This window comes from Mastacembelus armatus, chromosome 8 (assembly GCF_900324485.2).
Source record: "Mastacembelus armatus chromosome 8, fMasArm1.2, whole genome shotgun sequence".
NCBI lineage: Eukaryota > Metazoa > Chordata > Actinopteri > Synbranchiformes > Mastacembelidae > Mastacembelus > Mastacembelus armatus.
This window is the reverse complement of record NC_046640.1, coordinates 17,924,786-17,948,705: the sequence shown is the minus strand read 5'-3', so window position 1 is coordinate 17,948,705 and position 23,920 is coordinate 17,924,786. Positions and strand designations below refer to the sequence as shown.

Genomic DNA, 23,920 nt, shown 5'->3' with positions numbered 1-23,920 from the left:
GTTCAGTAATGCTGGACTTCAAACCTCTTATCTTTCAATTAGATCATCTTTTCTCCAGACACACATGGACATCATAACACTCAGCAACCAAAGCACCAGTGTCTGTACAGAATCCTTTCCATCTCAAAAGTCCACATTAGTTTCTGCTCTTAGTGTGATGACAGTGGTTGTCCTTGGTTTCCATGCATGTTTGTGAAATGGGAATAAAGTAGAGCAATAGCAACAGTTTGATATATTTTGTTGTTTGGACTCTGATTATGCATCAACTACAGAAACCACTTCTGAAGAGTTTCACCCTTTTTGTTGATTGACAGTGAGTCTACACTGATGCACAGTAGATAGCTTTTATTTTATTAATTACTCTATTTTGATTTCATTTACACAAATAAACAGCAACTTCATCCAAATCTTCCAGTAATGTGACTTTTTTAATTGTAGGCTCTATGAGCACAGAAACTCATTTGAAGAGATAAATATTTGTTAAAAAGTTAAAAAGTCTTAAAAAGTTTGGTGATATAGTATTTTTTAAAATAGTTATAGGAATTGGAATTTATTACTGGGCCATACATTTGTCTGTGTGTGTGTGATGGGGTCTCAATTAAGTTGTGCACATACACCTATCATCAGCACACACACATACATTGCCAAGAAGATGAAACTGGAGCACTAAATGAGGAACAGTGTGTCGTCTGAGACCTAGCCCTGCGTTATTTTAAACCTGAGAAGCATGTCAGGGTTATACTATCTAGGTAGCCCAGAATGGGAGTGACCTGTTAGCCCGTAGTGCACACTGTATGGGCTGTTAGAGGCTTAAAGTTTGCTTCAAAGACATTGTACCTTGCCAATGTCAGTATCCAAGGATGTTTTGTTTAACTTTGTTGTCATGCATCTTGTTTGTTGGTGAACTGACCCCTGAACTTGTGTCAAAAGTTTCCGATTCGTGACTCTTCTTCATTTCGTGTGCCCTGTGATAAACTGGTGACCTGCCCAGAGTGTGCACCACCTCTCAATCAATGTCAGCTGGGAAGGGCTGCAGCCCCCTGTGACCCCCTTCAGGATTAGCAGTATAGATGATGAATTGATGGATGGCTCTTCGCCTGTCATGACCATAGTTTCTGTATAACTACAGGCCACCTATTGAGGTTGTCTTTCAAGGTGACTCTTTTTTGATTTAAGACTATCTGAAAAATCAGAATTGGCTTTGTCTTTGTGCCACCTGAAAGAACTGACAGCCTCTCCGGTCTGCACAATGGTAGCAGTTTTGTTAATTTAAATTACAGTAGCAAGTTTCATAACAAATGGATCACATCAGATTTTAGGTAACACTCAGAAACTTATCGGAGCATTTACATGTTTCTTGTAGTGAAATTTTACCAAGTTATTCACACCAAATGTGCTGCTTGTCATGGCTTTGTGCTTTCGCTAAAATTGTGAGTTGCAGTTCTATTTATGTGTGTGCCACCAAGGCAGGCTTGGCTTACAGAACAGTGAGAAGAATGTGGCAGCAATTGTTAACGCTGCAGTCAGCAGTGGATGAAACCATTGTTATCACAGCCACAGCCATTGTTCTTCCAACTATCTTCTGCTTCTGTATGATCGCAAGCCATATGCTGATATGCCAACATACACATATCAAGAAACACTGTCGCCCACGGACAGAAAGAGAAAGAGTGAGAACAGAAAAACAGATAGATATGCGCACAACTGCTATATCTCCACCTTGTATTTATTTGCAGACATTGCACCAAGATGTAGGTGCTTGACACTGTCAAAGAAAAAGTACAGCCATTGATTCCCCTTTTTTAAATTGGATCTCCTGCCATGACTTGCTGGAGGGTTTCAGGGCAAGAGACAGAAAAAAACAGACAAAATTATGGGAGCATTGTCTTACCCTCAGCAGCCTGTCAGAAAGGTGAGAACCAAGGCTGGGAGAGAGAGAAAATCAGGTAAACTGATAATGACGCTTCTAAAATGTAAAAAAAAAACATTGTCCATGGGACGACACTTATAATGAGGTCTGATTTTTTTTTTTTTCTTTTCTGTCTCCCAGTGTCGTCTCAAAAACAGCTATTTACTTTCCCCACAACTGTTTTCTGTCATGCCATGCTGTCTCAATCCTCCCTCCCTGGTTCCTCCTCTCTTTCTTTTTCTCACTTAGCGAATCTCATTCTTTCTTCTAGCACTTTTTTTCTCACACATTCTTTCTTTCCTGTTTATCTATTTCCTTTATCTTCTTGATTTTTGCTCCGGTCCTTTCAACCAGCACTTCTTTCACTGTTTCTTTTTGATTCGCTAACTCACCAATAACCTGCTTCTCACCATTTAACCTCATTACCTGAGTGACACAAGGCAGATCAAGGTGTAAAACTACCTTCTAGCAGTAATGCACACACAAATAATTCAGGGTTTTCCATAAATATATGTACTTTTGCAACACCATATTTAATTTTTTTTTTTTAATTATTATTTAATGAATCCTCATATTGGGTGGCTCACATCAGCCGAAAGAGTTTGCTTTCAGCAGAAGACTGATGGGTATTAATTCAGACAGGAGCACCTACAATAAAAAAATGAATGACAGAAAGGAGAAGTGATCAATTTGGATGGAGCCGAGTTAAGAGTGAAGGTTGTGGAAGGATTCAGTATGATAGGAATGGAACAGGGAGGAATGACAAATCCTGGAGAAATGTTTTACTGTGAAAACTGAGGTGTGAATGAGCTCAACACTTGGTTGGGAGAGTGAGAGAAAGAGGGTGACATGATATTAAATCTCGTGAACAATTTTACAGGCTGAAGTATTTGCAGTTCTTAACACTTGGTGCCAGAACAGTAGGGCCCATACTTGCCTGGCACTATATTTTACAATATATGTTATGTTACATTGCTAGGCCTATAACTTGCTGTCAAAGACATGCAGGTATGGCTTATTTGACATAAATTGCTATATATGTGCATTCAGGGATCCATACAGGAGCAGGCAGTGTAGCCAAGTGTGGAGGCCAATGGAAGAGCTCTGTTGGCTGAGTTATACTGTAGATTGTAATTTCACAAAAAGAGACTTATTCTATGGAGGATAAATGGTGGGACAGACACCTTCTGTCAAAAATAAAACAAATTCTTCTGCTTTGACATAAAGGTAGTGTCTAACTTATTTCACTGTGCAATGATAAATTCAGAAATTCAGAAATATCATATGATTTGTGAAGGTGCACTGTAATAAAATCTCTTAGATATGACAACGATGACAAAATGACAAGTATAGTTATATAAAACAAATACAGAAAATAGAAACTCCAGAAAACATCTCATACGAGTTTAAAAATGTTTCTATACACACTTTTCTTACCAACCACATTTTCTCATAAGTTTAATAAACAAGTTATGAGAAGGCATTGCCATGCAGGGCACAGTGGCAGCACAAATCATTTGTTTGCACTGTAACTAGGGCACAGTGATGCCAGACAGCCAACATCACTTCCATGTCACACCAGGTAACATGCCCTTTCAACTTGGCAACTGGTGGTACAGCAAAATCACAGTTCTCTGCATGTCTGCCTAGAGCTGATTTTACAGTGAATGTAATAAATAAATATAAAAATAAACTTTTATGTGTGTCTATATTTTATTTAATAATTTGAAAGTAAATGTTTTTGCACATTTTTTATATTGAAATCTGCAGCACATGTACTGGAAATATTGAAACGCGATTTAGGTTTAATCCAAAACTTCAAGTGCAGCATTTTCTATATTTACATTCCTAAAGGCTCATACAATATCTTAGATAGACAAGATCTTAACAGCTTTGATTTTTTTTTTTCAACTTCTGGTTGAAAGTGGCTGGTGCATTTGGCTGCCACTACTCCCTGATTTCATTTGGTTTTAATACTCATTTAGCTCTGCTTTTATGGCTAATTGTCATCTGAAACATTCTTGATCTTAAAACATTGCATACTATCAATGCAACCCTGAAAATGTAAGTACAACAGCTAGTTTAATTTGGGCATGCATTCTGGCTTGTGCACAAAAAAAAAAAAAAAAAGGATGGGTTGGAGGGGGGGTAGCTAACAAGTTTAATTTATTGTATATCTCTGTCCTCTTCAAAATCTTCTCTGTCATCCTGGAATATACTTTAATTGTTATCTTGATAGCACCCAGCTTTATATCTCTACACAGCTACAGGAGGTCTTGAGATGAAGCCACTTGGATGAGTAGTGAAACATTTCGACCTAAAAACTAGAAGTCCAGTTGCCATGATTCAACCTTTAGATAACGTCACCTGGATGACTGAGAATCTCCACAGACCGGTCTTGAGTAGTTTTAATGAAAGGTCAAATGTCAAAGGTGAATGAGATGCAGAAGGGCATATGAGCGCACAAGACCCATTAAACCTTTTAGTGAGTGGGAGTAATTGCTGCCACTGGGGGAGAAGAAAAAGAAGAAACTGAATTGGCTGCAAATTGTTATATCTAAACTGATGAAAAGTTGAGAAGTGAAAAGAGAACAATAGTTTGGTGCAGTTGTGATTGAATATAGGCCAAGGATTTAACTCTGATACACAAACAAGCAAATGGTTCTGATAGGAGTGTGACACCAACAGAGGTTTGAATTTTAAATTTATCAACAATGTTGCTGATCTGCTGCACAATTCATATGATTTAAAAATTTTAGAAGGAAATTAAATTAAATGTGAACCAGAAAAATTGACAAATGATTTCGACTCTCTGATATTGGGAGGAAGTTTTGCACAGTCTTGGCTCTTGTTGTGAAAAAGCAAATGAAGCACGGCTTGTTGATCCTTGAGGGGAGACAGGTACCAAAAGAGCAGTGATGCATGTAGTCTCTTACATGCATCTAATCTTAGTCTTGTTTCAGTGTTTGCCTGCAAACTTCAAAGGACTGTAATAGTGGACTGCAAAAATCCTTTCATTTTAGGAATGATAATTAGGGATGTTCCAGTAAAAATAAACTCCCAGTGTGAGATAATACACTTCACAGTAGGTGGTGCTTCTGGGATATGAGGGGAGGCAGCAGGAGAATGAGCAAGCAGACAATCTGGGTTTCGGAAAGATGACATGGTTAACTTTCAGGAGGTATGTTACATTTAGTTTGCCTACAGAGCATCTTGTTTCCTATGTCCTTTAAGCTTCTGTGAGCGTCATGGGGTAAGCTAAATACCCAAATGCTCACTGAAGCAAAGACAATGATACTCTGATTAGAGGTTGGCATTATTATACTCATTTTGCACATTACAGTGGAAAACTATCAGAAATGACAAAGTATGGTAGGTAAGCTTGAATATATATGAATATGTAAATAACATACTTGTTCATAAACAAAGCAGAGCAGATTGCAATCATACAGTATCAGTATAATTATTGAAGCACTGTTGTTTAAACAGATGTGCCAAACCAAAACAGAAAATTTTCGTTGTTTTTTAATTTCTTGGTGTTTTAACTACCTGTGGTTAAAACATGGTGAACTGACTGTACTCGCCACACAGGTTGGTGTCTTATAGCTGCATAATCTCAGAATGATTTATAGCTTCAGGTCAGAATGTGGCTGAAGGTGCCTAAATGCAGGTGAAAGCCCAGGCCTCTTACACTGTACAGACTGTTTGAATCTGTGTGTGTTGGTTGAAATAGATGAAATTGCATTTGCCTCATTTCCGAAATTACACCCTACATTCTTTACATGAACAAAAATGACATTAAAAACAAACTTAATTGTCCATTTCCAACAATATTTGTAAAAGTTCATGTGTGTTTTTGAACTAAGATGTTCATATGCCTTTGACATCGGCTTTCACTTGAGTCAGTCCAGTGGTAATACATCCAAAACTACCAACACACCTCCTGCAATTACAATGCAATTATGTTTTGTTCACTGTGTTGTTGATCACAATCTCATTTTCTCTTTTTCCCTTTCCAATTACATCTCTGATCTCATCTCTATGCTCTACAGTGAGCTGTCCTTTTCCAGCTTAGTTTCCAGATCTTCCATTGCCTTTTTCTGTCACTTTCACTCTGCTGCTTATCATCTTCTTCCTCTAAAAGAATCAAACAATGAAAGAAGCAGAAGCATCATGAATGAGAAGCTAAAGAAAAAAATCAAATGATCCCTTCTGATATACAGTCCTTACATTGCCTCATCATTACGACATTTTTGTATACTTTACCTCCTCTTTTTATTTTATTTAAACACCTCTTTCTCAATTATTTTCTTCCATTGTCTCAGCCTGTGGGTTATTCCTAACGCCAGACAAAAAACCTTTTTCTCACTATCTGTCTGTGGTCAAGCCCTTTGTTCGCTGTATCATCTTAAAGCTATCTTTAAATATCTGTTGACAGTTGATACCAAAGTCTTTCTGTCTGTAGAGTTGAAACTTTTAGAAAGACTAGGAATGTACTGTACTGAGCACAATGCACCACTGTTTTAGCAGAACACTGTCAAGGTTACAAGTGAATAAAGGTTTTAAAAGTGATGATCAATTTATTAAACCAATTTTCAATAAAATTGCAATATACAAACCTTTCAACAAGAGCACTGTGTTTCAGGCCAAGTTTAATCAAAAATTATGCATTTTTTTTGCTTGTTGCTCAGCAAATGCTAATGCTTAGTAATATAAAAATGTAAAGCCTTTCTTTGTTTTAAATACTTTATTATGGCTACTTATACTTTATTATGAATTTTTGACATGAAAAAGAAGGCTAGACTTGTGGCTGTTTGATGATTGTAAGGGTCATTTAAGCATACTTGCAAATGGGTGAAGGAAGCAAAGTAATATCAAGAGAAAATGATGTAACTAAGGTCACGTCTACAAAATCATGGGATTGTTGTCAAAGCTATGTTTACAATGAGTCAGACTGTGTCTTTTCCACATTGCACATCCATCTACTATAAGTTGGCAATACCAATTCCAAGCTGCAAAAAAAAAAAAAAAAAAACTGGCAACATCTAAGAATGATGTCTGAGTCATTAACACCATATTGGGTATCATACTGTGATACCTAATGATACTCACATTTGCAGATTTGGCCCTCTATGAGCTTAACCAAAGGAAACAAGGATAGGTTTGGGTTCTTCCTCTGACATAAAGAGCTGTCAGAAAGAGTGGGGGATTGAATCATAAGCAAGACTATTAATAGTCAACCATGCTCTTCCACCTGAACATTTTAGCATGGAGAGAATTTTAATTTTGAAATGTATTTGTGTAACAAGACATTCTGGTCTTATTTGAACAATGTGGGCTTCCCTGTTCAGTTTTAAATCTATCTATCTATCTATCTATCTATCTATCTATCTATCTATCTATCTATCTATCTATCTATCTATCTATCTATCTATCTATCTATCTATCTATCTATCTATCTATCTATCTATCTATCTATCTATCTTTGCATTTTGGTTTTTCCAGCCTCTGTCTGTCTAGTGTGACATGGCAATAATATATCTCTATGGTATTTTACATTATGTAATTTCTTCATTACCCCATTTTCTTTCTACAGTTCTCTCCCCTTCCCTGTCTCTTATTTTGCCAGCAGCAATGCAGTGCCCTAGTTTAGCAGTCCAGAAGGTTTGTTAGCATTGCCCTAAAACAAAACAATAATTAGGTAGATTAAAGGGAAAATACAGGAAGGTTTAAAATCAATGCATGTACAGTATGCATAGATATTGTATCTGCACTGAAGCAGTGCGGGTGCAGATGCTCAGGGCATACACAGCAACAAGCACATGTCTAATAATAAATAATAATACTTTTATTTATAAGGCACTTTAAGAACAGCAAGAGCTGACACAAAGTGCCGTACACCAAAACAAAGAATTTACATATATATATATATATACATACATATATACACACATACACACACATACATGAATAAGAATTTTAAGAGTAAGTTAAAAGTTTTTAAAAAAATAAAAACAATAAAAACAGTCCATGATCATTCCATCACGCCGGTCCAAAGGCTTGAGTATACAAATAGGTTTTAAGTTGTACTTTGAACATAGCTAACGTAGGGGCTTGTCTTATGTTCAAAGGCAAATTGTTCCACAGCCTTGGGGCAGCAATAGAGAAAGCTCTATCTCCACGGAGCTTCCTCCTCGTTTTTGGTACCTCAAGAAGCTGGAGGTCGGCTGATCTGAGGGAGCGGCTAGGAGTATAAGGGTGAAGGAGTTCAGTAAGATAAGGAGGGGCAAGACCATTTAAAGATTTAAAAACAAATAATAAAACCTTAAAATGAACCCTAAAAGACACTGGCAGCCAGTGGAGTGCAGCCAGGATTGGTGTGATGTGCTTGTATTTTCGCGTTCCAGTTAAAAGACGCGCCGCCGCATTTTGGACCAGCTGGAGACGTAAAAGGGATGCCTGACTGACCCCAAGATACAGAGCATTACAGTAATCAAGGTGTGATGTAACAAAGGCATGAATTACTAGCTCAAAGTGCTGCTTTGACACTAGAGGTCGTAGTTTTGCCAAACGCCTTAAGTGAAAAAAAACGGATTTTACCACTGCACCGATTTGCTTATCGAATTTAAGATCCCTATCCATTTTGAAACCTAAATTAGTGACCAGTGGTGTAAGATATGATGTCAAGGGACCTAGATTAACACCGGAAGATACACTAGAGGCACTAGAGCCAACCAACATTACTTCTGTCTTTGCCTCATTAAAATGAAGAAAATTTAACGCCATCCAGGCTTTAATGTCATCAAGACATGCGAGCAAACGTGCAATTGAGAAACCCTCCTTTTTCTTCAATGGAAAATAGACCTGGGTATTGTCTGCATAAAAATGGAATGATATGCCATGTTGTCTAAAGATGTGACCCAGAGGAAGCAAGTAGAGGGAAAAAAGTAAAGGACCCAAAACTGTAACCCAAAACTGTGGTCTACACACACATACACACTGCATTGCTTGCACAATTGCATGACTGCTAATTTAATCTCTTTGCAGTATATAACATTTTGCTTTAAGGACACACACCTGCTCCTTAAAGCAAAGGAAAATCTTGCTATTGTATTTCTCACTCTATATATTGTTCCCATTACTTTTTGCAGAGTAGCCTCATCATATTATTAGGTTGTGCTCATCAGTGATATGTTTTGTGCATCAGATTGAGCTTTCATTGGTGTAAATAGAGAGAACAGGGGAAAGGAAGAAGAGTGTGGAATGTAGCTTCAAACTGATACATGAAAATGTGTCTGGCGAATCACACAGTGTATGTCCCTCCACCCAGTGAGTAATGTGTCAGCACATGTCACAGTTGTTAGAAGCCAGTGTTGAATTTCAGACCAGGCTGTTGCATGAGAAGCCTTCCATCTGGGGCCCCAAACAATCACTGCCATCTCCATTATTATTAATCATGACTCAATGCCTGAATTCACTGTTGACTCATAGTTAATAAAATGAATTATTATAATAATAATAATATATATATATATAATTATTATTATAGATATTGCTAACAGCAACAGTATTGTTAATAAAGCCTTTTATCTTGCATCAAACAATAGTACATCTTCCATTAAAGAGTTTCCCTACGCTAAGCTTAAGGCCACTAATATCCCAACTTCATCAACCAGATGGTTGTTCTGAAGTTAGGACTGTGAGAAAAGGAAGCTGAGGAAGAAAACATTGTCTCTGAGCAAATCATTCAACTCGTAAAAAGGTAATGAATCAAGTACAGAGACATTTAATAATTTCTTTAGTCCTTGAGGCATTCAATTCAATGTCTGTGTCTAAGAACAAGACTGAGCAAATGGGGCATTTTCTGTAAAACCAAAAGTAAAACATGTTTTTATGTGGTTACTTGGCCTTGTCGGTGTTAAGATGAGTGGAGAGAAATGGGCGAAGTGCTGTTCCCTACAGTTTTGAAGTGAATATTTGATGCAAAAAAACTGCCTTGTGTTCTCAGTATCCCCCAAGCAGCTCTGGGGTTTGGTTGTAGTTGTGTCCCATGCAGAGACCTACAGCACAGCAGTGTAACGCCACAGTTTGGATTCAGCAGGAACTAAGGTATTGAAAAAAATATTATTTAAAATAGTAGCTAAGTAATAAAAGCCATTTTCCACTGATAACTTTGAAGAACACAGTCAAGTTTCAATTTAATGTTAAACATGACCCACTGTTTACACTTATGATTTAAAAAGTAACTTGGCATTAAAATGACAAGTCTTTGTTATCCAACTATTGCGGAGCAGGATTTTGACAGGAACATTACTGAACTTGACTAAGCCCTTTAAATGATTTTCTATCCAATTCTGCTCTGTTCTTATCTACATCTCTGTGCTTTAATCATTTGAAGCCTCTCTGGAAATCAAACCCCAGTCTGGTCATAGGACAGTGGTGGTTTAATCAGCATCACTCAGAGCTGTGTTACCCCTTTTTAATAAATATCCCATGAAAGACTGATACATATACACTGGACGATGCCAATTCACTTTGTCTTTTCCCACTCCACCCTCATCTGAGATGGTATCTTCCAGCTTCTTATTTGGCTGATCCAGATAATCAGCAGTGGGTAGGGCAGTGTTAGTTGGAAAACAAGCAAGGCAGTGGCCCTTGAGGAACATGGGTTGCCCACCCCTGCCTTTGAGGAAAGGTGACCACAAATCATTACAAAGTTGTTGTGAGGCTTCACCTTTATCCTGTCATGAAACATGTTCTATCCTGATGGGCATGGTCTCTTCCAGGATGAAAATGCATCCATTTGAAGGACGTGAATGGTCATTGACAGGTTTGATGAGCAACAAGTAAACATGGTGCTACAATGCATAAAGTGATAATTATCTAAACCCATTTTAACATAATATGGCATGCAGGTACCGATGAGTGCTCCTCCTAATAATTTTGTGTTAATGTTTTGTAAATTACTAAACTTTAAGTTAATAACTTTGCTAAGATCTGCTCTATGTTTACAGTACCCTGTATACTAAAGTTAATGTGCTTATTCTGAAGAAAGTGCTCTCAGCAGAATCATTGTTGCTGCATGGATTCTTTCAGAGTGGAACCTTTTACACAAAACATAACACTTTGCAATAAATGTCCAGTTGCTTAACGTAAGTGTCTCTGTCTTAAGTATAAATGAGTGATCAGAGAGATGTTTGGAAGAAGTGTTGCAAGGCTAGAAGACATCAACTCTTTTTTTTGTGTCTCTTAATTTAAACATAACATGAACTGATGCCACAGTGTGTTATTTAGTGAATGTGTTCATGTCATTTTAGAGATCATTAAGAGTATCCAATTTTCCAAAATTCCAACCATGACAAGGTTTTTCAACCCACAGAGCTAAACAAGTCAAACCAGTAATTCACAAGTGGTGGAAAAGAAAAAGAAAGTTGTTAAGCTTCTAAAAAGCAAAGCAAATCTTTCTTATTTGTTTAAAACTGTTTCACCTGCTCGTTCTTCCTCTCACTCCTTCTCTCGCCTTTTCTGACTTACTTTTAACACAGTGCCTTCAGGCTTGTAGATGGAATTCCTCAGTATTGTGAGATGCAATTAATGCAATTAGGAATTCTTTTTTTTTTTTTTTTTTTTTGATGACTCACATAAATTGTCAGAACTGCACAATGTTCTCCCAAGTAGGTTTGTAGGTCTGCCTTCATGCGCACATGTTCAGAAACAGAAAAGTTTCAGACTGGCTTTAAATTATGGCATTAAACTGTCCAAATATCTGTCCATCCATCTAAATTTCCTAAAACTGTCCAGGGTAAGAAGCAGGTTACAGGTAACCAGTGTATCTCTTGAATGAAAATCTAAATGATGTCTCAATCCATCTCACGGCTGTGACAAATATGCAAAATATGAATATGACTGTGAAGCTGCTATTTTGTGAACACAGCAGTTTGCTGTAGCAAAAAACGCAGGTTACTGCTGATTCATCATTGTCAGTGTCATCGTTCTTTATTCTTCCTCTCGTCATACCCTGCACATCCCCCTCCTCCCTACCCCATGTTCTCAGACACATCTAACTGTCCTGTGGTGCTTTTGCCATCCATATCATTCTCACGCTTTCTATTACTCAGTGTCCTCTTCAAAGACCCTTTCCAACTTGAAATTTCCTTTATATCTGTATCTGGCTTCTGAATTTCAATTTTCGTCCCTCTGCCTCGTCCATGTTTTATACATCATTGGTTTCCATGCTTGTCTTTGATCAAGAAATAATTTTGCTTTTGCGCCTCCAGCACTGATACATCATTGCTATGAAAGCACTGGTGGGTAGGCTGAAATAAAACATGCATAAGTGGCAAATATATTGTGCCTTTGACTCAGAGCTTAACCTGTGGTCTTTCATTTAAGAAACTGTAAATGTTAAACCTGCGGCTGCCCCCAAAAATGTATACTTGTGTCTTTGCGTTTGAAGAGGAACAGTGATGTTCTTGTAATGCACTATGCCAGTGTTTATAAATCTATTAAGTTTCTGTCAATGAAAAACCTCCAAGACATCCTAGCCAGAGGAAATTCAGTATCTATTACCTATAAGATGTTTAAAAACTGTGATAGAACCTGAAAGCACCGTATTACTTAACTACACTACGGCTGCTGGTCTTGAGAGGCAGTAAGAAGAGGCTTTACTTGCCATAAACTGCCCCTTCTGTGGTATGTAAATATATGCTTGACAAAGTATTTTGTATCATTTTGTACCACAGCACCATCCTGCCCTCCATGGCATTGTTGCCTCGGCTGCAATCTCTGACATTTCACTGACCTCAATCACTGAGTCATCTGCACTGCCCTTTGTAGATCACATCATCCAATTTCTGTTTTCCCTCGGCCCCTATGTGGCTGGAATCCAAGCCATATGTCCTGCTTCTCTTTGCTGCTATTCCCCAAATCCTGTTCTAGCTTCTAGCAAAAACAATATGCTTTTTTTCCCCACATGGTTGGCATAGCTGTTCTTGGGTTTCAACTCCAAACTCCCTCTGGACTTAACCCCAACTCTGCTTAGTGGTGTATCTACCCTGGTTCTCTGCTAGAAATGACCCTATCATCTCACAAGCCCAAGCCTTACCACTGAACCACATGGCCTGGTCTTGTCCCCATTCATTTTTGGTGGAAAATACATTTTGGTTGTAGTTGTGACACAGTGGTCAGTCACGGGGCTAAAGTGCTTCGCTCCATTTATCCCCAGACCTTTGGGTCCTTTTTTTTATCACGCTCCATTGATCACTTTTTTTCCTGTGAGGCATACAGGAAATGGACATTATGTCATGCATGAGCAGTCCCAGATGACAGTGGTCTAAACGTCACGCATTGGCAAACAGATATAGACATAACACATAGAGAAGGTTAGAAAGGGCAAAGGAAAAGTGAGGCAGGTGTTAAAAAAGAAGAGAGAAGTTATAGATGTCAGGGCAGATATGAATTATAGATCAAACTTTAGACACTTGAACACTCTTTCCTCATTTTCATTCTGTCTTCTTTATCTGCTTGTATACCATTACCTTACTCTCCAAAGTTGGATTGTTTGCAGCCTGGATCATCTTCATAATATCTTGCATCTAAAAGAAATTGTGTTAAAGCAGCTGTGACTTTGTCTCTGCTCTTTGAAGCTGTGAAAAAGAAAAGTATAGAGGAATCAAAGATCAAACACAGCACCTCATCAGTTCTGTCTTTCCCACTGCCCCATCTCCTCTCCCTCTTTCTTTCTGCCTTTCCCCTCTCATCCTCCTTATTTATTTATATCTTCCTACATTTTTCTGTCCTACTGTACTTCAGCAACTGATCATTTTGAAGATATAGGTATAGATTTCTGTAGCTTAAATAAACATGGGCACAAATACACATTTTTAAAGTCTGCAAAGAGTGAACAAGCTGTTTGTTCAGCAGTACTTAAAGTACCACCACTGCTTTTAGCAGGCTCCTCTTATGCCCACTAACAAATCATTTGTACTACTCACACAAACACTACATGAGGCTCTCAGAGGAGACACATCTGTCTGTAGTTGTGTTTGTCTCATCTTTAAGCACTGAGTGAACTGGAGAGGAAAGATCATTTTGCTCACAGCCCCAACCTCTATGAACTACACTGCCTACCACAGGGAATTGGCCTGGACAAGAGGGAAGTAAAACAACAGGGCAGATGGATAAAAAGAGTGACACAGTGAGAGATTAAAAAGAGAGAAACTGTAGAAAATTAAGAGACATGAAAAAATATTAAGGCTTGTGGAGAAATCAGAGGAGGTGGGAGACAAAAAAGGAGCAAGAGAGTAAAGAGACCTTGGAGATGGACTGAGGCAAGGTTAGCGCAAGGAGTTTTGGGAGATTCTGGTCTGTGGGGGTTTTTTGTGATGAACAGTTTGTCAGTTAAATGCCAGGAAGGCAAACTGGTCACTGTTGTCATAGCAAGCACATGCACACACTTCCAGCTTCATGCTTACTGTGCTCCTGTAACTGCTGTCTTTTTGTTCCCTCGCCCACCAAGGTTTAGGAAGACAAAGTGGGTCCATGAGTGTGTCTTTGTGGTTCCACGTTTCGGTGTGTAGTATCGCCTATTTGTAGCTTATGTTCTGCTTTTGTTTTTGTTTGTGTGTATGAAGAGCTGAGTGTTAGTGAATGTAAGGAAAAAGAGAAAAGTACTAACCTTGGTGGTGCTGTGGTTACAGATGCTTGATGGCAGGAATTAGATACAATGAACATGTAAGAGCATGAATGTACAGTGGGTATGTGCAGATGGTTAACTGACACCTACAAGAGCCTGTATTCTTCATCTGTCACGAAAGTGACTGAGCCATATTACTTTGGCATAATAGTCACCATAGTAATTGAATCTGCTCCAAAGTGAATAAAAATAGGATTTATTTTGGGTCATTACATCAGCCTGTGGCCACTCAGAGACATTGTTGCATGGTTGAAATGCTGTAAAAATAAATAAATAAATGGATTCAAACATTTGCAGAAAGGAAGAATAGATTTAACTACAGTGGAAACACAATAAGTATATATCTGTAATTTGTTTAAATGCACACCCACAGAAATATCCACATAGCTTGATACAATGCTGTTTGTTTTTTATCTTCCTTTTTTTATTGCCTCTGTCTGAGAGGTGCACCCACTTTAGATCACTCTTTTAAATCTCACTAAGGTCTTCTGACTCATGGTGGAATTATTGAAATCAATTTAGCATCATGATGAATAAAGTGAAATTGGGATAGGTCAGTCAAAAAAGTTTAATGTAAAAACACATATAATGGAAAACATATCCTTTCACTGTGTATAAGCCACTATTTAGCAACTATTTCCCTGTTTAGTTAACATTTTGTGTTCTCTCCAAAACTAAACTGGAAGTGACTGATTTGGTAAAATAAGAGCAGACTGTGCATCTATAAACATACCACTAGTCAGTTGCAGGGCATCAACAGACAGTAATGACTAAAAAATAAAATAAGCTGTTAACAGCCAAAATTCTCAGCACCTGCCAATATAATCACTGGCAATTGGCAATGATTAACATCAACTCAAAACCCAACAGACATTTTAATATCAATAGTAATTTGAGATTTGGGAATGTTTTCCCTGAACTGAACTAACAACAGGTGCTGAGCTTTTGTGTTCTTCTTCTTTTGTGTCTTGCTTTTAGAGTTCTTTTTTTTTTATTATTTGTTAGCAACAGTATTTTGACCCTTTTTTCATATTTTGTTATTTTTAAATCAAACCAAACACCAGTGAGAGCAAAACACTGGGACATTGTGGTCAGTACTGCCTGGGGAAATGTCATAGTGCTGTGTACAGAGTGTGAACATTAACAAATACGAGATGAATTCAAAATCCCCCCAAAATATATAGAAGTGTGTTTAGTCAGTCAATTTGTATGTTTTCTAAAAAAGATTGTGTTACATAACTTAAAATACATGTAAAAGGAATACTTTGATGTACAATTTACCATGAGCATTTTAACACTTTATCAAAACAAAACTATATAAAAGCTCCATTGCATTAGTGTTACCTCACACACTCACACTCACTCCTATGGACAATTTAGAGTCACCAATCAACCTGATATACATGTATTTGGACTGTGGGAGGAAAACAGCGTACCTGGAGAAAACCTGCACATCACAGGGAGAACATGCAAACTCCACACAGAAAGGCCCCTGCAGGGTTTCAAACCGGGAACCTTCTTGCTGTGAGGCAACAGTGCTAACCACCAGTCCAATAATAAAAATAAATTAATTAATTAGTACTCCAGAATCACCACAATTTGATTTCCTTTCTGACCTTATTTGACAAATCTGTAATGCTCTGCATTAGTTGCAGAATTCACCTAAAATGCAGAAGATTCTGGTGTGGTAGCATAATGTGCTGCTGTCTCGGTAAGTCATACACTTACATACAAATTGTGGACAGAAATTAAATGGTGCAATGTAAATTTGCCTTGCATTTTCATGTGCATAAATTTGCCAGTCTCTGTGTTGACATGTCACTTCAGTGAGTTCATATAATTTGCCAACAACAAAATTCAAAATGACAGCATCATATGAAGCCAGCAGCACAAGGGGTCCCAGTAAACAAATGTACATTTGGACTGACAGTGGCCCAGCTCCAAGCTTCATGTTTGTAATAAAAGAGATATGGCCGGTCTCCAATTCCAACACCTGCCAGAGTCAGTGTTATCGGATGCTATTAGAAGTCAATGAAATGAGCTTTGTCATTGTAGCTAATGCAACAGAAGAGACATGTTGATTTGATAAAAATCCCAACATCCTCTTCTGCTACTATTTGCATTGTCAATCACATGTTTTTATGGCAACATTGAGGATCAATATGAGCATATATACTGAATTTAGGTAACTGTGTGTGTATGTGAAAATCCTGTCAGTTGGTTTCAAAGATTAAAAAAAAAATGCTCCTGAACATGTTTGGGAAAACACATCACTGAGAAGTGATTTGGATGTTGTACTCAGCTGGGTAGGTTTTCTAACTGTGGGCTGGGAAAACACTGTGGGCTTTCACACTTTATATGTTAAACATTCAGCATAGTTAATCCTTTAGCTACTACACAGGTTTAGGCTGACAGGAACCAAATGAAAATGGAATATACTTCCCTTATTCACTTTTAAATACAATAAACAGTGTAGATTTATACAGATGGGTTTTCATACACCTTACTGTATAAATTTGAATGGTTTGGGTGTAAATTAATAATGTTTAATTAGTATGTTTTTGAAAAGGTGGGTTTGTGTTACCAGATGTAATTCTAGAAGAGGTGGAAGTAGGACAGCCAGATACCTGCAGCTACTGTTGTACCACTTGTTCACCTGTTAATTTTCCAGTATTATGTCTGCTGCTGTGACCCACTCAGGTCTCAGGTGGCTGTAGTTGATTCACAAGTGCAGGTATCTTCCAGATTCTAATGGACTGAACACACCCGATCCAGGTAATCAGCAGTGGGTAGGGCAGGGATAGTTTGAAAACACGCAGGACACTGACCCTCGAGGACCAGGAGTGGACACCCCTGGTGTATTCTGAAGCTTGTCATCATTAAAGCAAATAGAGAAAAAGCATGCCCCCTCTGCTGAGCTATATTTGGATATGGTTTACATAAAACATTCATTAAGCAAAAGGCAAACAAAGTGTTTAAAAAAATCATGTGAAAATATTTTCAATAAATCATTTTATCTCACATATTTTATAAACATTTTAAACTGTTAACTTGCACCTGCCAATCTGCAGCAGTGCAGAAAAAGGTTTTATCATATGTCTTACATTTTCATACATACTTACAAGTGGATCAGTGTTATGAGTCACGCTCTTTTCCTTTGAGACATGTGTTCTGCATATCCCATATTCCTAATTATGTAATCATATCCCTAAACACGCACACATGCAGACCTACTATGCTTCCTGCCTCCCTCATGCCAGCCCTCTGGGTTTCAGTATGTGGAGCACCAAATCAGATCATGTCTCAGGCGGAGGGGATAAACCACAGGCAAGAGTGAAATCAAGACAATCAATTGCAATGAAATGCCTCAGTATATGCATAGGAAAGGACTGAGTAGCGACTACAGGAACAGTGGAACAAAACAAAAAGATGTTATATAAAGTGCACAGATTGTATGGGAAGAGACTGGGCTAGAATGTATCTATCATTAAAGTCTGAACATTCCAAACCAAATTACTGCATTTATGGCAGTTTTTATATTGAAAATTACAAAACACATTTACAGACTGATTTATTGACCAGGCTGTGTAGTAATGATTGATGCGATGATTGGTATAGCCTTCTGCTCACTTTGTTCTCATCATTTGTTGTTGAAATATTGAATATTGAAGACTGAAGAAAAACGCATGCTCTCAGAAGATATGTGGAGACTGACTTAGTTTTGATCATATGCATGTATGATTGATTCAATGAATGCGCTTCAGCTTAAGAAAATGATTGGGATGTGTGGTGTTATAGTTCATAAATATCAAATTGAATAAATCACTGACCTCTCTTAAGGTTGGCTAGACTGGTTAGAACTTATTTTATTGGTATTGATTTGTGGTTTTTCTAGTTGTCTGACTGTTAACAGTTTCAGTGCATTTTGATGCTGTTTTGCCTTTTTGTTTTGCCTACCTAATATTTAAATCTGTCTCACACAAGCATTAGAGAGCTCAGACGACCAGATGTTATATCTCCATGGCCATGTCTCTCTCCCTAATAAGAAGAGGTGATACATAGCAATTAAGGCCATTAGATCTACATGCTTTAGGTATTTCAATTTTCTGCAGTAACAAGTAGATTTAAAAAAAAAAGAGGAGCTCCTGATTCTTTGCTGGCACCTCTGGGGAACCTGGATAGGAATAGCCTGGAATGAGTTCAATTCTCTGCCAGAATTAGAAAGAATCTGCATTTGGAGCATAAGTAAGAAATTTGGTCTGTTCCTCAGAGAAAGAGAGAGAAATTGATTTGTTATTTTGGCTGAGTGATTATGGAAATCTAGAGATTGTAAAAGATTGAGATGTGAGATAAAAAATATAAGAGATTACACATAGATAACTGACTGTATAGTACAATTACATAGAGAGTATAGTAATAGTATGTTTGTTTGGAAAACATCTTGATAGGTTTTATCTTTATGTCAGTGCCTGTGTGCATACTTTGCATGAATGTCTCAAATGCAAGTTTGCCTGAGAGTATGTGTCCATTTTAATGTCCTGTTTGTGTAATGTGTGTATAACTGTAAGCATGTTTACCCAGTTGCTGAGCCAGCAGGAGGACAATGCCTGTCATGATGCAACAGGCAGCTAATCCTCTCCTTATGTAAATGCTTGACTGCTATTCAAATGACATGCAGATGGGATAGAAAGGTTTTGGCAGGATAGTGTCATAACAAGGAATGTCTGTGGAGACAATATGCTGTCAGCATTTGGGTGATTAATTCTGCACTCTGTGTGTTAAAAAAGGAAAGCTCCTCTGTGAGCACTGGGGACAGATTAGCAGGTGCACATAGTTATCACCTCATAGCCTTATGAGGAGATGGAGGGGTCACCAACTGCAGATGCACTAGACTAAAAAGGGAAGTGTGGCAATACGACATGTGTTATAATTATTATTATTTATATGCAGAGAAAGAGCAGGCTAAAATTTGGGATTTAAATTTCAGCATCTAGGACACCAAGGAAATCTGGTAATCTGGTAATCTGGTAATCTAAAATCTGGTAATCTATATATTTATTTTATTTAGAGAAAGTTTCTGAAATTACTCAAAGTTAAATTCAGACAAGAAGGAAGTGTTTCAAAGTCAAATACATCAGTTCATAAATTGATGGGTAGATAAAGTATTCAGTGTTTACATTTCAAAATTTGGTATTTAGTTGCTGCTCTAATTAAAATGAAAGTAATAATTTGCTTCCATAGAAAAAAGACACAAGGAAAACAAATAGATTTTGGCAACGGCAGTGAATAATTAAATAATTCTGAGACATTGAACTGTTATTAAAAAAGTATATCTGAATGGCTCTTCCATTCAGTGAAATATTTCATCCAGGTTTATTTAATGGTATGCTGCAGTACATTTTTTCAAGATGTGTATGATATATTGAGAACATAACTAATGTGCTACTAATCTACATATAACATTTAAATAAAATGTTTTTATTTTAAAAGGAAGTAATGCAAAATTCATGTATCATCATGTATTATTCGACCACACTCTAATTCTTTTCTCCTGTTTTTTGTGATATTCTTATCTGCAGATTATCTGTTATTCCAACGAAGTCTATGGTGTATGAAGACAAACTGTGTCACCCCACATTGCAGCCCAACAAAATATGACATCAAATGGGTCCCCTACTAATCACCACGATGACCATAAAGCTGTGACTGACATTGTAAAGCCTTTACCCCCTTTTCAGCACCTACCCAGACCTTCTCCTCTTTGGAAATCCTTCCTAGCAACCTTTGTTGCTTCTTTCTCCTACAAATACAACTTCCTTTCTTGCCTGCCCCTACAATTTTAAATAATTACATCTTCCCCTCTTTCACATTTCTTTTCATTGGCATCATGAAAACCATGTCTCCCACCTCCAGTCTCCTTCTAATTTTCCCCTCCATTCTATTCTTCTCCCACTTTGCCAACATGGTTAATGGGGACTGCTGGCTCATTGAGGGGGATAAAGGCTACGTATGGCTGGCTATCTGCAGTCAAAACCAGCCACCATATGAGACTATCCCTCAGCACATCAATAACACAGTCCATGACTTGAGATTGAATGAAAACAAGCTGAAAGCGGTTCTCTTCAGCTCCATGTACCGCTTCACCAACCTGACTGACCTCAACCTCACCAAGAATGAAATCAGCTATATTGAGGATGGAGCCTTTGCAGGACAAGCCAACCTACAGGTGATGAGGAAAATCAAAACACTGAGCTTTGCATAACCATGTAGTTTACAATGTATTAGGTCTTAGTTTGAGACTGTTTTCACTTTGTCTACAGTGTAAATAATAACTTCATCTATTCTGAAAATTGATTTCCAGATAATGAGATGGTAATTAATAGACATACAGTATAATTGTCCAATGTTTGACTAAAATTTCTTTATTTTAAAACAGTTTGCCCCGCTACACTTGCAACATAATATAATCTCATATATAAGGTTGAATTCCAGTTTTATTAAATGACATTATGGTGAATACTGGACAAAAATATCCTAATGCTACTTCCTCTGTGCTCTCCTCAGGTTCTTCAGCTTGGCTACAACAAGCTGACAAACTTAACTGAGGGTATGATGAGAGGGCTTGTCCGCATGCAATGCCTCTTTCTCCAGCACAACCTCATTGAGGTTATTGCCAGTAATGTATTCTTCGAGTGCCCCAGCCTCAGCAGTATTGACCTGTCATCCAACAAACTTGCCCACATTGACCCATCCACATTTGCAGTTCTCAATCGGTTGATGGTGTGTGAACTGGCAGCAAATCCATTCCATTGTGGCTGTGATCTTTATAGCTTTCTAACCTGGTTGGAGTCCTTCAACAATGTTACACACACCTATGACCGCCTCCAATGTGAGACACCTCGAGAAATGTTTGGTTTCCCCTTACTGAGTCCTATTGCTGCTGGTCATGCTGGTCGCAATGCAAAAAACATTTTGTACCATCACTGTAGAGATGGAGTGATGATTCCAGGAATGACCTCTCTTCCCCCAGATCTAGATGGTCCATCTGGGATAGGGCCAGAGATGTTTGGTGGTGTGGGGCCATACCACCAGCCCACCACCTCTTCCTCATCTACTGAAAACAGTTTCACTCCAAGCATTAAGCTCCATGAAGTGTATTTGTCATCAGCCTCTCTACTTGTGCAGATTCCAAGGCCATACAGCAAAATGTATATTTTAACTCAATACAACAACACATTTGTGTCTGATGTCATGAATTTGAAGAACAAGAAGGAGATGATTACACTTAATAAGCTCAAGCCACACAACAATTACACTTTTTGTGTTGGATCCATCCGCAACTCTCAACGTTACAACCACACCTGCCTTCAGTTTTCCACTCGGGCTCAAAATCATGATGACATGCTCTCTACACCTTCCACCACTACTCACTACATAATGACCATTGTTGGCTGCCTTTTTGGCATGCTCATTGTTTTAGGCCTTGTCTACTATTGTCTACGTAAGAAACGGATGCATGACGAGAAGAAGAAGTCTATTTGTGTCAAAAAAACTATATTGGAAATGCGCTATGGACCAGAGGTTGCAGCAGCAGTGGCAAATGATCCATCAGCAGTCCACAAGCTTCAGGAGCAGTCCAGAGAACATCACCAGTATCAGCACCACCATGGAGGCAAACTTCCCATGTCAACATCCTCGAGCTCTGGAATGCTACATTCAGCTAACACTAGTTCCTCCAGACTTAGCTCTATCCCTCAAGTGGAAAAGATGGCCACTGCCTTTTCTGAGGCCATGGCTACAAGTAAAGGAAATTATATGGATGTCAGAACTGGAGGACTAGGTATGGAGAGGGTGGGAGATGGGCATGGAGGTATGAGGGGTGAAGACTTGAGGGATGACGATGGAACTGATATTGGGGAAGACTCAGATGATGATGGACATGGCTCTGCATCAGAGATCTCCACCATTGCCATGGAGGTGGACAAGGTTAACCAGATCATTAACAATTGCATTGATGCATTGAAACTGGATGCAGCAGCAGTGTCTGCTTCAGGGGGCTCTACTAACCCTACAGTTTCCTCCAACCCCACCTCACCTCCCCCTACCAGTGCATCCTCCCTCACCCGGGGCCTAATCCCACTCTCCCAAGGGTTGACAGAGACATGCCAGGTCATTGCTCCCAACAAAATACCCCCTCCACCCCCACTCCCTGCCTTGAATGCCCCTCTTTCTGAGCGCCCAGGGATCACTGGTGGTGGCTTTGTTGTTACTCCACCTTACAGACCTCCTCCACCAGCTAATGCTGTACGCCCCATTCAGCGGCAAATGAGTGCAGATGCAGCTGTAGTTATGGTCAATGCTGTCAAGAAACAGTGCAGCACCACCTCCTGTGGCTCCATGGGTCGAGACCGGGAACGTGGAGGAGCTAGGGTTTATAGCTTGGATGTTCCTGAGCCAAGGAGCCCTGATGCCTGTAATCAACAACAGCAGCAGTACCCAGAACGAGCCAGTCCCGTGAGCTGTGGGGAGCCCCTGGAAAGGCTGCCTTTAGTGGGGAGTGGAAGCTGTGGTGGAGGGGGTGGTGGTGGTTGCGACAGTGGTGGTGTTGGTGCTCAACATCAGGACATCCAGAAGCCACACCACTACCATCAACAGCAACAAATACAACCGCAGCAACAACTGGAGGTGCAGCAGGACTACCACTGCTCGGAGCACCGCCACTCCGTCCCAGCTCTCTACTATGAAGGCTCCCACCAGGGCTCCCCAGCCCAGAGAGTTTCCTTTCTAAAGCCCTTGACACGCTCACGCAGGGATGCAGCATCTTACTCCCAGCTTTCTCCTGCTCGCCACCATTCCAATTACTCTGGCTACTCCTCCAGCCCAGAATACTCCTCAGAAAGCTCACTGCGCATCTGGGAGCGCTTTCGTCCCTACCGGAAAGGCCAGCGTGATGAGGCCTGTTATGTAACAGCTGGAAATGCCCTTCGAAAAAAAGTGCAGTTCGCTAAAGGCGAGGACCTGCATGACATCCTTGATTACTGGAAGGGTGTGTCAGCACAGCAGAAATTGTGACTGGGGACCAGAGTTAAGCATTGCGAGAAAAAGATTCAGGATACTTATTTTCCTGATATGGCCCGTGTGACAGAGAAACTATTGGAGAGAAAAATTTAGGACAAAATTTTGCCTTTAGGGTTTTTTTTTGTTTTGTTTTGTTCTTTTTTTGGCATGCTAGGTGTATAGAATATTGTGCTAAGAGCAAGGACTGTAAAACTGTGCCTGGGATGTGACAGTCATTATGGTGTTTTACACTTCATTGT

At 38.9% G+C, this 23,920-nt stretch overlaps 1 protein-coding gene across 1 annotated transcript; it reads left to right on the top strand.

Moving 5' to 3' along the window:
- The first annotated feature begins 20,490 nt into the window (after window positions 1-20,490).
- Window positions 20,491-23,675, top strand: elfn2b (extracellular leucine-rich repeat and fibronectin type III domain containing 2b). Its single transcript, XM_026325628.1, has 2 exons — window positions 20,491-20,829; window positions 21,168-23,675. Exons 1-2 carry the CDS (start codon window positions 20,491-20,493, stop codon window positions 23,673-23,675), a joined length of 2,847 nt encoding a protein of 948 aa, XP_026181413.1.
- Window positions 23,676-23,920: the final 245 nt, after the last annotated feature.

Bases quoted from the DNA above. Each gene is read 5' to 3' on its own strand.
- elfn2b (XM_026325628.1), top strand. From the start codon at position 20,491: ATGAAAACCATGTCTCCCACCTCCAGTCTCCTTCTAATTTTCCCCTCC. The intron at 20,830-21,167 runs GTGATGAGGAAA...TGCTCTCCTCAG, and splicing joins CAGGACAAGCCAACCTACAG to GTTCTTCAGCTTGGCTACAA.